Source organism: Aedes aegypti, chromosome 3, assembly GCF_002204515.2.
Source record: "Aedes aegypti strain LVP_AGWG chromosome 3, AaegL5.0 Primary Assembly, whole genome shotgun sequence".
Classification (NCBI taxonomy): domain Eukaryota; kingdom Metazoa; phylum Arthropoda; class Insecta; order Diptera; family Culicidae; genus Aedes; species Aedes aegypti.
This window is the reverse complement of record NC_035109.1, coordinates 287,491,033-287,509,580: the sequence shown is the minus strand read 5'-3', so window position 1 is coordinate 287,509,580 and position 18,548 is coordinate 287,491,033. Positions and strand designations below refer to the sequence as shown.

The 18,548-nt window shown below is 38.4% G+C and overlaps 2 protein-coding genes across 2 annotated transcripts; one reads left to right on the top strand and one right to left on the bottom strand.

Annotated features, from left to right (window-relative positions):
• Positions 1–1,097: 1,097 nt before the first annotated feature.
• On the top strand, positions 1,098–3,035 carry LOC5563927 (pickpocket protein 28). Its single transcript, XM_021851654.1, has 4 exons — positions 1,098–1,521; positions 1,576–2,011; positions 2,064–2,593; positions 2,650–3,035. Exons 1-4 carry the CDS (start codon positions 1,106–1,108, stop codon positions 2,939–2,941), a joined length of 1,674 nt encoding a protein of 557 aa, XP_021707346.1. The 5' UTR covers positions 1,098–1,105; the 3' UTR covers positions 2,942–3,035.
• A 919-nt stretch (positions 3,036–3,954) lies between these two features.
• Positions 3,955–4,825, bottom strand: LOC110678433. The gene is made up of 3 exons (XM_021851292.1): positions 4,502–4,825; positions 4,147–4,442; positions 3,955–4,079 (listed from the first exon to the last, which is right to left on the bottom strand). The coding sequence occupies exons 1-3, from the start codon at positions 4,723–4,725 to the stop codon at positions 4,063–4,065; spliced, it is 537 nt and encodes a 178-aa protein (XP_021706984.1). The 5' UTR covers positions 4,726–4,825; the 3' UTR covers positions 3,955–4,062.
• Between the last annotated feature and the right edge of the window lie 13,723 nt (positions 4,826–18,548).

The window sequence follows — 18,548 nt, the reverse complement described above, 5'->3', positions numbered from 1 at the left end:
ATTTAACTTCTGAACAGGCAACATTGCTGCACTTGGCGCGAAAGAGAGCACGCACAAATCATGGCTACTATGTTTTACTGCATATATCCAGTGATACCCGCAGAACAGCCCAATAATTATAGCCAAAGTTTTACAACTCATTCAAAAATCAATAACCAATTACTGGGGCGTCCGATTTAAGAACGGTATTCGGCAAAGTTGTAGCTGACTATTGTATCTCACAGTATCAACGTAGTTCTAATCCCCAAGAGCACATGGGCAAACACTATGACCGACTGTATGAACTGCTTGCTTTTCCCATAGTAATTCCCATATAAACTTCAAAGGGCTTGTGCAGTCTCAGTTTTCATCCGAATGAACTCAAATTTTGGGAGGACACTCAGAATTTGATCTAGGATCGAATGAGCGGTGTGGAGCAAAAACGATTTTTTGAACCACTCTAATGGGCCATACTATACGTTATTGACTGTTAGAAACTAAAACTGCGCGTTCTCTTTACCATTTAAAGAATAAGCATTTCCATTAGCGAAACTTCATCCAATTTCAAATATATTTTAAAATTACACACATAATTGGATTACATTAGTCATTGTTGCGGTTTGCAACATTGCATCAATCATTCGTTTTAAATATTCAAATAAGGAAACAAAACACGAAGCAGTCATACCAGAAGTGTAGATACATTTCGAAGGTTTTTCGTAGCCTTCGGTAGCGCAGCAACAAAATTAGGTCTCTAATGGCTTAATAATTTATATTGAAACATTACAAAAATACATGTATCTCAAAACCACATTAATAATTTTATTCCAATCAGGTTTTCACTACTCTGTCGTGTTTCTCTACCATCTTGTAGTTAAAATTTCCCAGTCCAAAATGCAACAGCAATTATGTGCACTATTCATTGATTAAATAGAATCCCTTGGGCAATACTCGTATGTGCGAAGCGCATCCTCATTTTTCACACAACCCAATTATAATCCCATCTTGCATGTTATTGCTATCTGATAGTTGAATAATTTATTAGTGTTCCACTGTTTTCAAAGAACTATCTCACCTGCGTCACACATTTTCATTTTCATTTCACACCTTCACGTATCCGACAGCAATGTACATCTCTCGTGCAACTAAGTTCAAACCGAAACCTCCGCCGTCCTCATCGAGCCGCAAGTACTTGGAGGAATCGAAGAAACTTGCCGTAGAATTCTGTGACAATACGTCTATCCATGGGGTTAAGTATTTCGTTGGTTCGAATAGGGCTTTGATCGAAAAAGTTTGGTGGATTGTGGTGTTTCTGCTGTCACTCTATGGTTGCGGTAGGCTGATCCAAACTGTTTATATCAAATGGGATCGGGAACCGGTCATTGTGACGTTTGCTCAGAAACCCACGCCGGTGTTTCAAATTCCGTTTCCGGCGGTGACAATCTGCCCGGAGACCAAGGTGAAGGCATCGAATTTGAATTTTACCAAGACGTATTATTACAGCAGATACCCATTGCTACGGAAGCAACTTACGGACGATCAGTAAGTTGTTATGAAGAACTGAAGGTCCGAATGTAATTGTTTCGAATTTCCTAGAATCAACAAGCTGTTGGCCATGCTGCAAGTTTGTGAGTTCGCGTTCAGTGATCAATTTGACAACCAAACGTACGATGATGATTGCGTTAGTCTACTGAAGGAGATGGCTATTCCACAGGATGAAATATTCGTAGTTTGCAGTTGGAGAACTTCGTACGAAAACTGCACGACCAATTTCAGATTAACGTTAACCGATGTTGGGTTCTGTTACACGTTCAACTCCATTGCCGGAGATGATCTGTTGCGGAAAGATCAGTTGCACAATGATTTTGAGTATATAGCGGAAACTCGTTCTTCGAACTGGACTTTGCATGAAGGCTATCCACCTGGGACCGATATCGATACATACCCGAGGCGGGTGTTAGGTGCAGGAATTAAGGCCGGAATAGCCGCTCTCATCAAAGCCAATGAAAGCGATTTAGATTATTTATGCGGGGTAGATTGCACAATTCAGTTTCATTGTAGGTCATGACTAATTCCTTTTGCAGAACTCTTTTCAAGGATTCAAGGTCCTACTGCACATGCCCAATGAGTATCCTCAGCTTCTCAACCAGCATTTTCGTGTTCCACTCAATCAAGAAGTAGCCGTATCGGTGACTCCCCGAATGATCATAACCTCGGAAACCATTCAGTCGTACAAACCTAACCGTCGACAATGCTTCTTCAACAACGAACGCTATTTGAAGTTCTTCAAAGACTATACCCAGAGCAACTGTGAGCTGGAATGTCTGGCCAACTTCACACTTCGGCGATGCGGTTGCGTAAAGTTTTCCATGCCTCGATCACCCAACGTAAAAATCTGCGGAGTCACCATGGAAAAATGCTACGAAATTGCTACGGTCGAACTGTTGGAGATGGAAGTCAAGTATCGGGAAAATCCACGGCTGAAGAACCTGGACGACTGCAACTGTCTGCCGTCCTGCACTTCGGTGCAGTACAACACGGAGATATCGCAGGCGTCGTTCGAATGGAAACGGCTCTTACCCGTGGTGAAGACGTTTGGGGATTCGTTGAAAGGGTAAGAATTATGAAATTGTACTACTGTTTAACTTTATTGAGAGACCACATTTCCAGCGTTCAAGTATCCTATTTGATCGTGTTCTTCAAGGATGCTCAGTTCATTCCGGTGAAACGGAGCGAACTGTTTGGTCTGACCGACTTCCTGGCCAATTGTGGCGGTTTATTGGGACTGTTCATGGGAGTGAGCATTCTGAGTTTGGTGGAAATTTTCTACTATTGCTTCATCAAACCATTGGTCATGTGGTGTAAGGCCAGTAAGCCGGAAGGAGAAAATCAAGTACAGGTGAAAACTGTCAGTAGCTTGGCGGAGCCCATCAGTATCTGGAGATATGAAGGACAGATGTAGTTGGGTAATCCTACGACGTCCGTGCTTTTTGGTTTGCTTCAACCTTTGTAATATTTGAATTCGAATAAATTCACGTTATAATACATTCAATTTACATTTCGACTGGATCTTAAATGAATTGGATTGAATTTGGATTTGGCTTTGGCTTTGGCTTTGGCTTTGGCTTTGGCTTTGGCTTTGGCTTTGGCTTTGGCTTTGGCTTTGGCTTTGGCTTTGGCTTCCAGATTTGTGATTTGGCTTCCAGATTTGTGATTTGGCTTCCAGATTTGTGATTTGGATTCCAGATTTGTGATTTGGCGTCCAGATTTGTGATTTGATTTCAAGATTAGAGCTCTTGCTTTGGCTTTAGGCTATAGCTTCGGACTTTGGCTTTGAGCTTTGGCATTGAGCTTTGACTTTGGGCTTTACCTTTGAGCTTGACTTTGGACTTTGGCTATAGGATTCGGCTTGGGCTTGGGCTTTGGCTTTAGACTTTGGCTTTATACTTTGGTCTTTAGCTTTATGCATTGACCTCGGACTTTGAGCTTTGGGCTTGGACTTTGGGCGTTTGCTTTGGGCTTTGGTTTTGTGCTTGGGCTTTACCTGTGGACCTTGTCTTTAGAATTTAGCTGTGGGCCATAGGCTTGGGCTTTGGATTTGAGTTTTGCGCCTTAGATTTTGGCTTTTTGCTTTAGACTATAGCTTTGTGCTTTAGACTTTGGCTTTGTGATTTGGTATTCACCTTTAAGCTTTGGCTTCGGACTTTGAGCTTTGGTTTTGAGTTTTGGCCAAAGTCGTTTGACTTGGACTTTGAGCGTTTGCTTGGGGTTTTGGGCTTTGGGTTTTTCTTTTTGGCTTCGAGATTTCAGATTTTTGTTTTGGACTTGGACTTGGACTTGGACTTGGACTTGGACTTGGACTTGGACTTGGACTTGGACTTGGACTTGGACTTGGACTTGGACTTGGACTTGGACTTGGACTTGGACTTGGACTCGGACTTGGACTTGGACTTGGACTTTCGATTTCTATACTGGTTTCCATTGAATTTCAAATTATTTTATTATAGTTGTAGCAAAGAGTAGAAAAAAATATTATTGTTGTGAGCGGCATCCCGTAAAGATGAATGGCTTTTCTCCATTATATCACCGGATGATCAACCCTGCAAAAATGATTAATGTAACAATCAAACTTACAAATTGAGCTTCTGATTTAGAACAGTCTGCTACCTTGATGATGTTGATGTTTTGACCAAGGATCAATCCGCAGATGTATCCGATGGCCACGACTTCGGGGGCGAATTATTGGCTGCTTCTTCTTCTTCTTTCGAGGTAATTCCCTCCTGAACGGTCGAATGCAACAGTAATAAGCCACTTCGGCAAAACTCAGCATACTGGACCCCATCAATAGTGCAAACAGTCCACCGAGTTGAGCTATGGCTTGATTGGTTCCCACGAGTTCCCTCCGCCATAATGGGAAGTAGTGGCGATCTTTCAACGATACAAATATTAGGGCATAATCCACACTGAAAGTTGAAAAAGAATATTGAACTGAAATCCCAGGTTTCGACGGCTAAATAAATACTCGTCACGCGTGAAGTTTAAATTGTAGGGAAAGTTGTTGATGGGAACTTGAGACAATCCAACGCGATATTCGACAGAGGTGCACGATGGTAAACAGTGACAGGTTTTGAACGATTTTCCGGTCAAGCTGGCTCTTATCGCAAGTTCATATAGCTGTATGAACGAATCACGATAACACTCTATGTGACTGGCATCGCAAATGGCCGTATCAAACAATCGAGGCATGGAAAATTTCACACAGCCGCATTTGGCCAATGTGTAGTTTGCAATACATTCTACAGCACAGTTGATTTGATTGTACTGATGGAAAAAACGGAGGGGACGTTCATCAGTGAAAAAACAGTTTCTTTTGTATGGGTTGATCGATCGAAGGTTTTCCGAAGCTTTGTACACTTCTGGACTGACAGTCACAAAGGCAGCACTCAAACTATTGATGCGGAAAAAGCGATCGTGTGTCAGAGGAATTTCATCTGGAGCATGTATTGAGAACTTGAAACCCGCTTTCGTTCCCTGGAAGAAGACAAAAATCAATCAGAAGAATCCGTATCAAGTTTTATTAGGTATCCTACCAAACACATAGCGTCTTGGTCATTCCGATCTACAGCAACTGCGAATACAATCCCAGATACTTGACCGCTATGGATAGGCATTAAAACCTGTTCCAAGGCGATACCCATCCTCTCGTGTCCAGTCAGACGATGGTGCTCCATCAGTCATGCTGAGAAAGTCCGGCGAGATTTGATCCGTTCTGTAAATTTCTTCAAGGGCTAATGAATTAAACGTGAAGCAAATGCCATCATCCACCAAAGTTTCCGTCATAATGCTTTTACATGGCACAAATTGCGATCTCCATGAACAGATCACCATTACACGCTCCAGAGAATTAGTTATATTTCGTAAAGTTTCTACAACACGTTCCTTCCTGGCTTTGAACAATGTCTTCCAGTATCGTTGAAACGAGCAGACATGCGCCAAAGTCCGTACTTTCATAACACTGTCTTCATCCAACATCGTGTCATTTCGATCCATAATATTCAACGCCCAAGTCAAATTAATTACATTTACCCGTGATTTCGACAATGGACAGATTGTGATGGCCGGAAATGGGACTGTCGAAACGGGCATTAGCTCCGAACCGTACACGATGGTGACCGGATTTTCGTCCCACTTTCCGTACATTTTAAAAGTGGAGAATATGCACGCCGCAAACGAGGCACCGATCCACAGAGCCCACCACAATCTGAAAGTGTTCAGCATGAGTAATTTTGAGTTTGGTTTACATCGAAATATTTTCAAGTACGTACTTTTCTTTTTTAGTAATCTCTTGCATTGCAAGATACCGCATGGCAAATATGAAGTTTTCCGAAACATATTCATAGAGGTATTGTTTCCACGGTTTGACTCTAGACATAACCCACAGATAATGATAATGTGTGGAATCGTACTGAACGAATAAGGATCATTTGTTTGAAAATACCAAACTGAAATTTCAACATAGCTAAGGAGAGAGGTTTGTATATAAGGTCTGTGTTTGATCATTCCATCCAGCTAGAGTGTTGTTTTCAACAAAAATGAATAGAATTGGAATTTGTTTTCAGCACGAACTATTCATACATAGAGACAATTTTCAATGAGTTAATTATATTAGGACGGCTTAACCTTTTGACAGGTTCAACATGCATATATTTCCCCTATAGAAATGAATTAGAAGAGCCACTTAAACTTTTAATTGACTCCAACATGTTTATTATTATAAGTGAGATTTTCATAGAAATGATACGGCATTAAATAATTAATCAACACGCAAAGGGATTGGACAGTTTTTTTCAATTTATACATCATACTAGGTTTACACTAATTAAACATGTGAACTGCGTTGATACCTGTGATGGCACGTGGTGCTATTCAACAAGGGCTCAACTAAAACGATTTGGAATGGATATTCTGATAACTTAATGATTGGAGAGAATAACATTTCGCGACTTTCCATAAGACAAGAAACTGAAGAATACGAAGAGGCTTGAGTCGAAACTCAGTTATCGATCCCATGGGCCGACTAGTAGATAATCTCTCATAGGATTATTTCTGCCAACATTTTATTCGGGCTGAATTTTTGAAGGAGTCCCAGAAGCACGCGAAAACGTCAATGCACAAATTAAGAGGTTTCTTTTTACAGTTCCTTGGTAAATTTTCAAAGCGTTTTTTTCTACTTTTTGTTTTCATTCTTGAAGAATTTTTGCCTGAATTTTAATTATAATTGTAAACTTTCCAAAGAAATCACAATCAATCAATCAAATAAAAAAAAAAAACTGTAAAAGTTCTCATAAAACACTTAACGAAGAAGCAGGCTTTGTTCCTGTTAAAGCGTATCATCAAAGAAAGGATATTATTTAAGTTATTCTGCTTGAAATTTCTTCTTAAGTCCATAAAAATGCACAAAGTCTCTAAAACCATGCTACATAATTGCTCAATAATTTCGTTCAAGATACCAGTATACATGTCAAACAACTTCTCTACGAATTCCCTCAAGAGCTTAGACAGAACTTTCTCGGTAAACAGAATTCTTCCAGTAACAATTTATCTAGGAATTGTATCTGAATTCTGTCCAGCAACGAAGACGAACCAGTCATGGACTGAAACGGTAATTCAACGGTATTTTTTCCAGCGTTTCATCCAAAATACTTCAAAAATCAAAACATTTCTTAAAATACCACTGAAGATATTTGTTCGGTACTAATTTCTGTCAATATATTCTAAATATAGTTTTATTGAACAAACATTGCAATAACATGAAATCATATTTTTAAAGCATTGGAAAGACTTTACGAACTCATTTTTCATTTATTTAGTTAACATCCAAACAGATAACACTGAATCAACAATTTCACGCCACAATACTCGGTTCATGGCCGCATCTTTCCATCCTCGGTTCTGCCCTACGCTCGCCAAATCGATACGCATTTGAACCGTCCACCTAGCTCGCCGCGCTCCACGCCTTCTTGTACCAACCGGATCCAACGCGAACACCATCTTTGCAGGGTTGCTGTCCGGCATTATTGCAACATGCCCTGTCCATCGTATCCTTCCAGCTTTGGCCAGCTTCTGGATACTGGGTTCGCCGTAGAGTTGGGTTAGCTCGTGGTTCATCCTTCGCCGCCACACACCGTTTTCCTGCACACCGTCAAAAATCGTCCTAAGCACCCGACGTTCGAAAACTCCAAGTGCTTGTAGGTCCTCCTCGAACATCGTCCACGTTTCATGCCCGTAGAGGACTACCAGCCTTATAAGCGTTTTGTACATAGTACATTTGGTGCAGGCGTGAATCTTTTATGACCGCAGCATCTTGTGGAGACCATAGTAGGCCCGACTTCCACTGATTATGCGTCTCGCATTTCACGGCTAACGTTATTGTCAGCTGTCAGCAAGGATCCAAGGTAGACGAACTCGTCGACCACCTTAAACGTATCCCCGTCTATCGTAACACTGCTACCTAGGCGAGCCCTGTCGCGCTCGGCCTCACCAGCTGGCATGTACTTTGTCTTAGACGCATTCACCACCAGTCCAACTTTTGCTGCCAGAGTTTCCATTAAGAGTTTCTTCAGAGCTTCTACCTGCAATTTCTGCAGAAAATCTATCAAGAGTTTCCCTAGGGATTTCATCATTTAGTGATTACATCTGAAGTTCTTCCAAGGATTTTATCAGAAGTTTCTCTAAGGATTGCATCAGGAGTTCTTCTATAGATTTCATAAGAATTTCTACAGGAATTCCATCAGAAGTTCTTCCATGGATTCCCTTAGGAATAATTCTGAGATTTCATGATAAAATCTTTATGGGATTCCATCATGAACACCTTTTGGGATTTCATCAGAAGTTCTATCAGGAATTCTATCATGAGTTCTTATAAATGTTCCTTCGCTCTATCTGGCTATTTACTACGGATTGCTCCATGATTTTTTTAAAGGGATTTTCCCAGAATTTTCTTCCAGGGGTTTCTCCAGGGAATTCCACAAGGGAGTCCTCTCGGAATTCCATGAGGGAGTCATCCTGGAACCCCTCAAAAGGTATCTCTCGGAATTAATCATGGGATGCCTCCCAAAACTTATCCCCGGTTTATCCGGGATTACTTCAGTGATTTAACCAAAAATATCTAATAAGGGTTTCACCACCGGAATGCCTAAAAAAATTCCTTCCGGAATGTATCAAGGGATTCCTCCCGCAATTCCGAAAAAGGTTAATCTCAGAGTTCCTCAAGGGATTCTTCCCGGAATTTTTCGAGGAATTTCTCAGGGAAGAATCTCTTGGCAAGAATTTCTCAGGGATTCTTAAGGGTTATCAGGAATCTCTCCTGGATTTTACTAGAAATTTATTATAAGAATTTCTCCAGTAATTAGGAAATCCACCAACATATCCTTCAGTGACTGTATCAGGAGTTCCGTCTGGGATTCAAAACAGGAATTTCTTTAGTGATTCCTCCAAGAATTCCTTGAGTAATTACACCAGGAATTCCTTCAAAATTTCCGCTAGGATTTCCTTTATGGATTGCAACTTAAAATCCCCCACCTGATACCTCCAGGGATTCTATAAGGATTCCAACAAGAGGTTCCTTCGAGGATTTCAGCTGACATTCTCATAGGTATTCCACTAGAAATTCTATCAGAAACTCCACCAATGTTTTTCTGGTGATTTTACCAGGGATTCAAAAAAATCCTCCAGAGGTTCTTCCAAAACATTCTTTAAAAAACCCTTCTCAAAGGATCTCATAATGAATTCCTTATTTTCCACAAAGATTCCATCAGTAATTCCTTCAGCGACTTCACCAGTTTCTCTAAATATTTCATCACGAGAGAGGAGTTTTCCAAAGCATTTTTCCATGAGTTCTTCCAGGATTACAACTGGGAATACCACCAGAGTTTCTTCAGAATTTCCATAAGTAAAATCTACCAAAGTTTTGCCAAAAGTGCTAATCAGAAAATATTTAAAAGGTTTCACTAGGATCAGTGATGGGAAATGTACTGTCGCAAACATTTACCACCTCGACATTCACATTTTTTACACGACCATCAAAATCCAAAGGAAACCATGACCGTTCAAAACAAAAAAATGTCACGGCTCTTCAAAACTGTAATCTTTTTCTTCCTAACGTTTTTTCAAACCCGAATGCGAAATGACTCGAGCACAGTGGTAACACGATTTTTCCGGTTTTCGGGGTTTTGCATTTTTGCTCGATAAAGGCAGCATGAAATTGAACTTGTTTATATGTATCGCAACAGAATTATTGTGCTCTTGCTATTAGCGCTAAAAGATTTTAATTAATTGAGAACACACGCGAAATATTAGCGATTGAACTATTTAACATTTTTTTCAATCATTCACCTCGATATGGCTGCCCGAAAACAGTCATAGTGGAGAGACAAAAACAGTCAAACAGTGTGTGAACCGTTGGCAGCGCAACGCCTGATGGTATTGATGCTGCTGCTGCGTTGTGTTTTTGTTGACTGGCAGAATCGATGAACTGTGGCAAATTGTGATCACAGTTCCCGAGCCTGACTAGGATTTCCCTTTTTAAAATTTACGCAGGGTTATCAGAATCTCATCCAGGGAATCAACCAAACAAAGCCGAAGAGTCCATACTCTAATTATTCCATCAGGAAGGTTCTACAAAATTCCAAAAGATTATGTCTGCTAGGATTCTACTGATATTTACTCAGAGGATTATACAAAGCATTTCTCTGAATACCTCCAAGTTGAATCCCTAAAGTGACATCTGAAAGATTTTTTTTGGAAAAAAAATTGGAGGCATTTCTAGAGAAATCCTTGGACCTATGATATCACATGAGAAATGTCTAGAAAATTCCCTGGAAAAATTTCTCAATATATCTATGAAAGAACTTTTGAAGCAATATCCGAAAAAAAAAATCCTCAAGGATTCTCTAATGTAATTCTTGGTAGATTCCTTGGAAAAACTTCTGCAACAAGTACTGGAAGAAACCGATGGATAAATTCTCTTAGCAATTTCAAAAGAATATCTGGAAGAAGTAATTCCAGGACGAATGTCTCTTAGGTTCCCTTAGGGGTGACGAGAAGGAAACTTTGGAGGAATTCATTAAACAAATATTGGAGATTCCCCAGTTGAATCCCCGGTGGATAGCTTGGACGAACCAAATTTTGCGAATTGTTTCTTCACCATGGAAGTTTGATGAAGCTGAAAATTTCCAATCAGTTACCTACGACGCTACTCAATAGAGACCACAGAAACGGCAATACGTGGCTCAACTTGATAACTACAAATCCTTCCCATGATGTTCCTAATAGCTCTTACATTTTATGTTTCTACTAAAGAGGAAAGGGATGTATGACTTGATACCTTGTTTGAGTATATAATGTGTTAATAATTGAAATTTCTCTCGCCGTTCCCTTACGGTACCGTAAAATCGGGTGTAATTGATCAGACGGGTGAAATTGATCATCGTATCACACGATTTTATTTATGCGTAATGGAGAACAAATATCAATGTAAGCTGCAGTAAATGAATGTTGTTTGTCGTAACTATTGTCGAATTGTATGTTGTGAAGTTTTTTACGTTAAAGAATGTTTTTTAGTATGAAAATAATGTAAAATTTCAAAATCATTCACGGTGAAGTATTGACAAACACCTATGAACTTCTATTTCTAAGCAAGGATTTGAACATGGTATAAACCTGAAAGTTTGTGAGGATGCTTGAGATATATCACCAAACCAGATTTCATCACCAATACTCGTACCAATTAGCTCATATGGTTGTAATAATTGAATTTCTTTTGGATATCATTGAATTCCTTAGGAAATTGCATACATTTAGGCGTTTTCCGCGTAATTCTTGAAATTTAACTATTCGTTATTTATATAAATATTGCATTGTTAAGAATTTGACAAGCATATTCGGATTCAGGGAGCTCAAATTTATCATGTAGAGATGTTTTGAAATCTACCAATAATGGCATTGACAAGTGATCAATTTCACCCCGAAATGAGATCCCCTGATTTTTTACTTTAGAGATATTTGTTAACACTAAAATAACATTTGTTAGAAAATTTCGGTACATGAGTCGATGAGGCTCACCTTTGTACTTGTTATCCTGCATTTAGTTGTTTGGCTTTGTTACCATTATAGAAAACAGACTAGAAAAAACGTGAAAAATGATCAATTTCACCCGAAATTACGGTACCTATCCATCTAGTGTTCATTGCTTTCTTCTCCATGCTCCCTCTTACTTCGAGCAAATAGACCGATATGCCGATAAACAATTTCAATAATATAATTATCACGGTCGATACCTTTGTATGTAAAATAACAAAAAACGGCTAATGTGTTAATACGATAGACTTCTTCAAGCCAAGTCTAGTACACGACACTGAAGACGGTCTTACAGTTGAGATCGAAATACGCGTATCTGTCAAAAGATACATAATGTAATTGATATAAATGGTACAGTACTAAATACGGTTTTCTTTCATTTATAGGTATTCTACAAAAACAGCTCGAAGATTTATTACCATTTTTATAATTAACATAACTTCAAAGTTTCTAGAAGCCAAACACATCACATGAAATATACACTAATTTTTATAAGAAATTTATCCAAAACAGGATTAAAATTAATATACTGAAAAGAAGCGGCCACAAACTTTGGTAAAACAAGATTTTTTGGTGACTTTTCGCATGATTAGCCTCATTTTGTGAAATTTTAAAAGCATGTAGATTTTAGGCAATATGCAAATCTTATTCGCGCTTATGCTACCAAAAACATTCTCTAAACATTTAACAAGAACTAATTAGTTTTGATGAGTAGTGTTCATATGTGAAAAACCAAGCTGTGATTGAAGTGTTGTGAAAATTTAATTCAAATCTGCCCCAGTTTAGATATTGTTGTTTGCGTTTGACGTGCAAATCCAGTCTAACTGAGCTTCAAATGTGGTAACACAAAGTAACCAAAGGATACTTAGCAACCATGATCCATATCACCGCCAACCTATAAAATAAAATCAATTTTTGATTTCGCCTTCCTTGTTAAAAATCTTACCGCATTTGGTGTTTCCGCATTTAATATTTGCATTTCAAACGCACACAGCAATATAACTATTTATGATTGATTATTTTAAGGAGAAGATTAATCGAAGCCAAACTTCAAATTTTCAAGAGCACGGATCTGGAGAACCGAACATCCATTTGACCTGAAAAACTGATCGATTGGTCATCACCAGCAAGTGACCAATCGATTAAGCTTTCAGCTCAAACGGATATTCGGTTGTCCAGATTCGTGCTCTTGAAAATTTGAAGTTTGGCTTCGATTCATCTTCACCTTAAAGCGAAGTATGCACTTCAACAGAAAAGTAATCGCCTATCTCGATGCGCGGGAAATTTCTTGCAAGAAATGGTCAAGAAAAGCATTTGTCTTTGATCGCAGTACACTGAATGAAAGCTTCTGTCCCAAATTGAATGATTTGTAATTCACTCGGATGCAAACATGCATATTCTCTATTTTGAATGAATATAGAATAGTATGATGATCTTCGAAGTAATGAACAACAATCATCCAATTCTACGATGACTTTCAGTACACATCTGTATGGTAATAACTAGATAATTGAATTAAGATGACACAAATGGAAAACATACAACTTTTGAGTGATTTTATCTTATCCTATGTTCCAAAACAAAAATCATTCAATTATCGTCTGAGTTGTCATGTAGAAAGATAATGACCGTAAATGTCAAATTATCTTTGTAAACATTGAACAAATATGGCTCCAGCATCGTGGTGTTCAGTATTTCTTCGTGTATTTCACAAGTAAGTTTATAATTATCAATATTTACTTTTATTTCCAGCATATGTTTAGTATTTTGCAGAATACTACAACAATAACTTAATCTACTCAATGATGTTGGTGCCTAATAATGATTCACGACATATTTACTTCGGACCACGCTTTGGGGAGACACCTGTTCCTGAAAATATAAAATTGCGGCATGCATGGGAATACTTTTCATATTAGTGAATAAAAAGCTGAATAATCATTGTGATTGAATGAATGCATGTGATTAAGTACACAAAACCATAATTGTTTGGACATTATTTACTTAAACTTAAATTTCTTGAAAATATAAAAAGTAGCCCAGTTCCGATTGTTTACATCTGTGTATGATTTTCATTCAATATGAAACATCTTTTGGAACGATTAAAGTCATCCGAAGGCCGGATGATTTTCATCCAGTGTGATTTGTAAACAGATGATTTTGACAATGATGAAAATCATCCTGAATGTGTCTGAAAATAGGTATGGGGCAAAAATCATTCAATTAAAAAAAGTTGAAAAGAAATGTCATTTCAAATATAGCTCACTGTAGAAATTTTCTTGACCATTTCTTCCGCAGAAATTTTTACTTTTCTTGAGCGGAACAGCATACTTAGCTTAAAGCTAAGTATGCTAATTCGCCCAAGAAAAGTAAAGATATTCCTTGACTGAATGGCGTAGTATCGGTTCACAAATCTTTTATAAACCTTGATTATTAACAATCTTGAAATCAGACACTTTTATTAATGCAACCTTGTTATACCATACCTTATGTTGTAGAGTATCATACCTGATGTTGTAGAGTAACGTTGAGAGAGTACGGAAATAAAGGCAGTTGAATTCTGACTATCGTTGAGAGCACACGAGCGTATTATTTACAGTATATCCGAGATTGACGCGACTTAACATTGGCTGACGAGGTGGAAACCAGATTTTTCTCGTTCAATTTCAGTGAAATACTGCCCGCGCAAGGTTTTTGCTATCCGATATAATTTTTCGGAGATTTGTAAGTGAATTTGTGGTCGATTGCTGAAGTAAGTGTTGGAAATTGAAAAATCTTCTGAGGTGAATTTTTGTGTGGAAAAGGTTTCAAAATGGCGAAAGAGAGGCAATAAGAGTGGTGAAGGCATAGCACCGGTAACGGTGTCACAATGTTTTAGGTTATGCTGTGGATGATTTTGAGTTGAGGCAAACCTGGTGAACAAGAACGGAGAAAATGAAAAGGTGCATTGAATAAATTGTACGAATGCTGGGGAGTGATGGTTTTGATCAATTTTAGTGATGGAAGTATATGGACGATAGAAAGAAAAAGTGAAGCTTTTCGTCGATTATTCTAGTTTGCAGATGACAAACAAAATGGCGTTGTTGAGAAGAACTTGGTGTTATTTTTAACGCAGATATTAATTCTATCAAAGAACGTGGTCACAGAGGAAAAAAAGAAAATGGTGGCGGATAAATGGAGCTGTGTTTAAAGAAATGCATTTGGCCCAATGGGTAGAATTAGTGCGTAGATCGTTTTGTGCTGGGTAGTCATTTCGTTTGGTGAGTTTTAGTGAAGGAGATGAACGGATGAAAATGAAAAGCAATTATGAAAGAATGAGAAAGGTTAACATCATCTTCAAATGGGAAATCGCAGATGGTCAATAAGAAAACGTTCGAAAGGAATTTATGTTTTACCGATGAAATTTATTTTATTGAGAACGTGGTTAAAGAACGGTGACAAGTAAAAGAAACTGTGTTTATGTTTCTCCGAGAAGTGTTAAATGGTCATGATACATGATCGGTAGATCTCGGGGCAGATTTTATGTGGCATTAATGTGATTGCTGGCTGAGAAACTTTATGAACTGTGGCATAGAGCATGTTTACGTGTATGGTTAAGTGCATACACTGTAATGAACTACAGATTATCGAGTTTCCCCATTCATCAACTGGCGTTGCACCATCGTCGTTAATGTTTGGAAGACGACTAAAGGACAAGTTACCTGGTCTCATGCTCAAAGGGAATTCGGTACTCGAGGAGATTAGGGACCGCGATCACATTAGGAAAACGAAGGAGGCGGAGTATGCAGATAAGCGGCGTATGGCAAAGCCTGATGAACTAACCGTGGGAGATACAGTTGTTTTGAAACGAGTCCAGAAAGACAACAAACTCTCAACAACGTTTGATCCAGAGGAATATATGGTCATTGATCGCAGGGGCTCAGACTGTACATTACAGTCTAAAGAATCTACAAGAATCATCCACCGAAACGTGTCACATGTAAAGAAGCTATTCTCAGCAACGAATAATGGTATGGAGCAACAGGAAGAACCCAACATTAGTGATACTAGGGACAACGAGCTAGTTTAGAATTCTAAGCCTGGATCAGATGCTGACAAACTGCGGCCACGAAGAGAATCGAAGAAACCGTTATATTTGAAAGATTTCGAAATAAGCAATGTGGAATAAATAAAAGTAAGGGAGGAATGTAGTATCGGTTCACAAATCTTTTATAAACCTTGATTATTAACAATCTTGAAATCAGACACCTTTATTAATGCAACCTTGTTATACCATACCTTATGTTGTAGAGTATCATACCTGATGTTGTAGAGCAGGGCTGCCCAACGTACGGCCCGCGGGCCACATCCGGCCCGCGACCTCGTTTTATGCGGCCCGCGAAGTGTTTGCAGTTTTACCATATTTGGCCCGCTGACTTTTCTACCAACCCGAAGTTTGAACATACAAAACTGGACTATTTTAGTTTTCAATTGTGTTTCAAGCTAATATTTTAGCTTGGTAATTATTTAAATTGTTTTTTTTTTTAATCTTTGATACTTGATTTTATGTAGTATGATTCAAATTCTTTGTCTTAAATTCTGGACTTAATTTTAAGCACTGTCGATTGCAGTTTCAAATAACAATTAAAATAGTTCTACGCATATATCTGACTTGAGGAGATTGGTTTGAGTTTTTTCACAAAATCTTGAACAGGATGTTTAAAAGAATTCAGGACGCGACTTTTACGGAGAACATGGACACGATTCTCACAGAATGTTCAACTGAGTTCCATAGACTTCTAGCCAGGATTTTCAACGAATTTAAGTCATAATATTCTTAAATGCTGGGCAAAGTAACAGCATAGTCTTTTGTGAGATTTGCATAGAATTTTAAACGAAATAATAATAGAATTTTGAGCAGTTTTTTTTTTCGAAGTATTGCCCATGTTATATTAGTAGCAGAACAATAGCTTACCAAACAGAAATAAGCTTAATAACAACTCTCATTCAGCAAAAATGGTTTGGGTGTTAAGCACTCTCAAAGATTTCAATGTAGGATTTTGAAAAGATTCTTGTGTCAGATTAAACCAAAATCCTAGACACGATTTTTGTATAATCCTGGGTATTCTGACCAAGATTTTCGTAAAAGCATGATCAGGATTCCAACACATCCCGGGTCATTCTAATAATTCTTGATCGGATTCTGAAAGAACTCGGAGTAGGATTTCTTATAAAATCCTGTACGCAGCTAACTGGACTATTGAAATTCATACAATTTACCTTATGAAAGATGGAACGGTTATTGCAATACGAACGCTTTATTTATCGTTTCAGCATCACTCCTCAATAAGGCGTCGATAGGCGCGTGGTGGACGCACGGGCCTTTCTATCGTAAGGTTCGAAGTTCGACTCTAGGTTGCCAAGAAAACTTTCTTTTGTTTTCAAATTTTGGTTTCATAAGGCAAATTTATAAATTTCAACCCGATTTTACATGGTGAATTTTCATAAGGGGTTCATTCAGTCCATTCGCCTGAGTTTGGGCATTATTTTGACAGGGTCCAAAATATTCTGCAATATGTTATTATTTTATTTTGGAAGGTATTCTCTAACAGGATGCTTGTTTTAGCAATTATCTGTGTTTTGATTTCCCCAAATAAAAAAAAAAAATTAAATGTGGCCCGTCACACAAAACTATTTTCTGTGATTTGGCCCGCGGTTCAAAAAGGTTGGGCAGGCCTGTTGTAGAGTAACGTTGAGAGAGTACGGAAATAAAGGCAGTTGAATTCTCACTATCGTTGAGAGCACATGAGCGTATTATTTACAGTATATCCGAGATTGACGCGACTTTACAAATGGGTCAAGGAATTTTCTACAGAGAGCCCCCTTTGAAGTGACATTTCTTCTCAACTACGTACTGCGATCAGAAAAATGAGATTTTCTTGACCATTTCTAGAAAGAAATTTTCCACGCATCGAGATAGGCGATTCCTTTTCTTGTCAGTAGCAAACCAGCCTTAAGCTAAGTATGCTGTTCCGCTCAAGAAAAGTAAAGAAATTCCTTGATTGAATGGGTCAAGAAATTTCCTACAGAGAGCCCCATTTGAAATGACATTTCTTCTCAACTGCATACTGCGATCAGAAAAATGTGATTTTATGGACCATTTCTTGGAAGAAATTTCCCACGCATCGAGATAGGCGATTCCTTTTCTTGTCAGTAGCAAACCAACCTTTAAAGGTAAAATAAAAAAAAGTCGCAAATATATGGAGATTGTAGTAACCCGCGCGTAGGTACGGACGTCTAAATTTTTCGCTCTTGTTTTTTTTTCTGCTGTTTCGGATCATTGTTTTAGTGAATTTATTTTGAAAAGAGTGGCCTAAGCTTCGAGTTCGAGTTCGGTTTTCACGTTGCCGGAATGAATTCTCGTGTGTGTATCGCGTATGGCTACTCATTCACGGATGGAAGATTAAATTAGTGAGCCCGTTACATGCTTTTATCTTAAATGTCTGATAATTATTAAAGATATTGTAGACTCCGTGGTCGTGCGGGTAGTGCTACCAAGCATTTAACCGCATTTAATCAAAACGTGTGGGTTCGATTCCCACTTCAGTCATGAAAACGTTTCGTCAGGAAAGGTTTTCGGCTGTGTCTCTGGGTATTTCATGCTATTCCGTTGTCTAGTGTGGTGCTTCCATCAATGACAACGATAGGAATCTCACTCTTATGCATTTATACAATAGAATATGAATGGTTCGTCACTATAAGTGTCGACAAAAACTCTTGTTCATGTTTAACATAACATACCTTTCCTTTTACCTATTTAACAGAAACACCTTTGAATGGTTCGACACTAAAAGTGTTGACTTACAATAGGTTAACGTTTTCTTTCTTCATCCAATTCCATATTCGTACACCTACCAAAATTCATACGCACAACGTTCAAAACTAAATTTAGA

Coding starts and splice junctions, on each gene's coding strand:
- LOC5563927 (XM_021851654.1), top strand. CDS start 1,106: ATGTACATCTCTCGTGCAACTAAGTTCAAACCGAAACCTCCGCCGTCC. Junction 2,012..2,063: donor ATTTAGATTATTTATGCGGG/GTAGATTGCACA, acceptor TTCCTTTTGCAG/AACTCTTTTCAAGGATTCAA. Junction 2,594..2,649: donor TTTGGGGATTCGTTGAAAGG/GTAAGAATTATG, acceptor CCACATTTCCAG/CGTTCAAGTATCCTATTTGA.
- LOC110678433 (XM_021851292.1), bottom strand. CDS start 4,725: ATGCCTCGATTGTTTGATACGGCCATTTGCGATGCCAGTCACATAGAG. Junction 4,443..4,501: donor TTAAACTTCACGCGTGACGA/GTATTTATTTAG, acceptor TTCAACTTTCAG/TGTGGATTATGCCCTAATAT.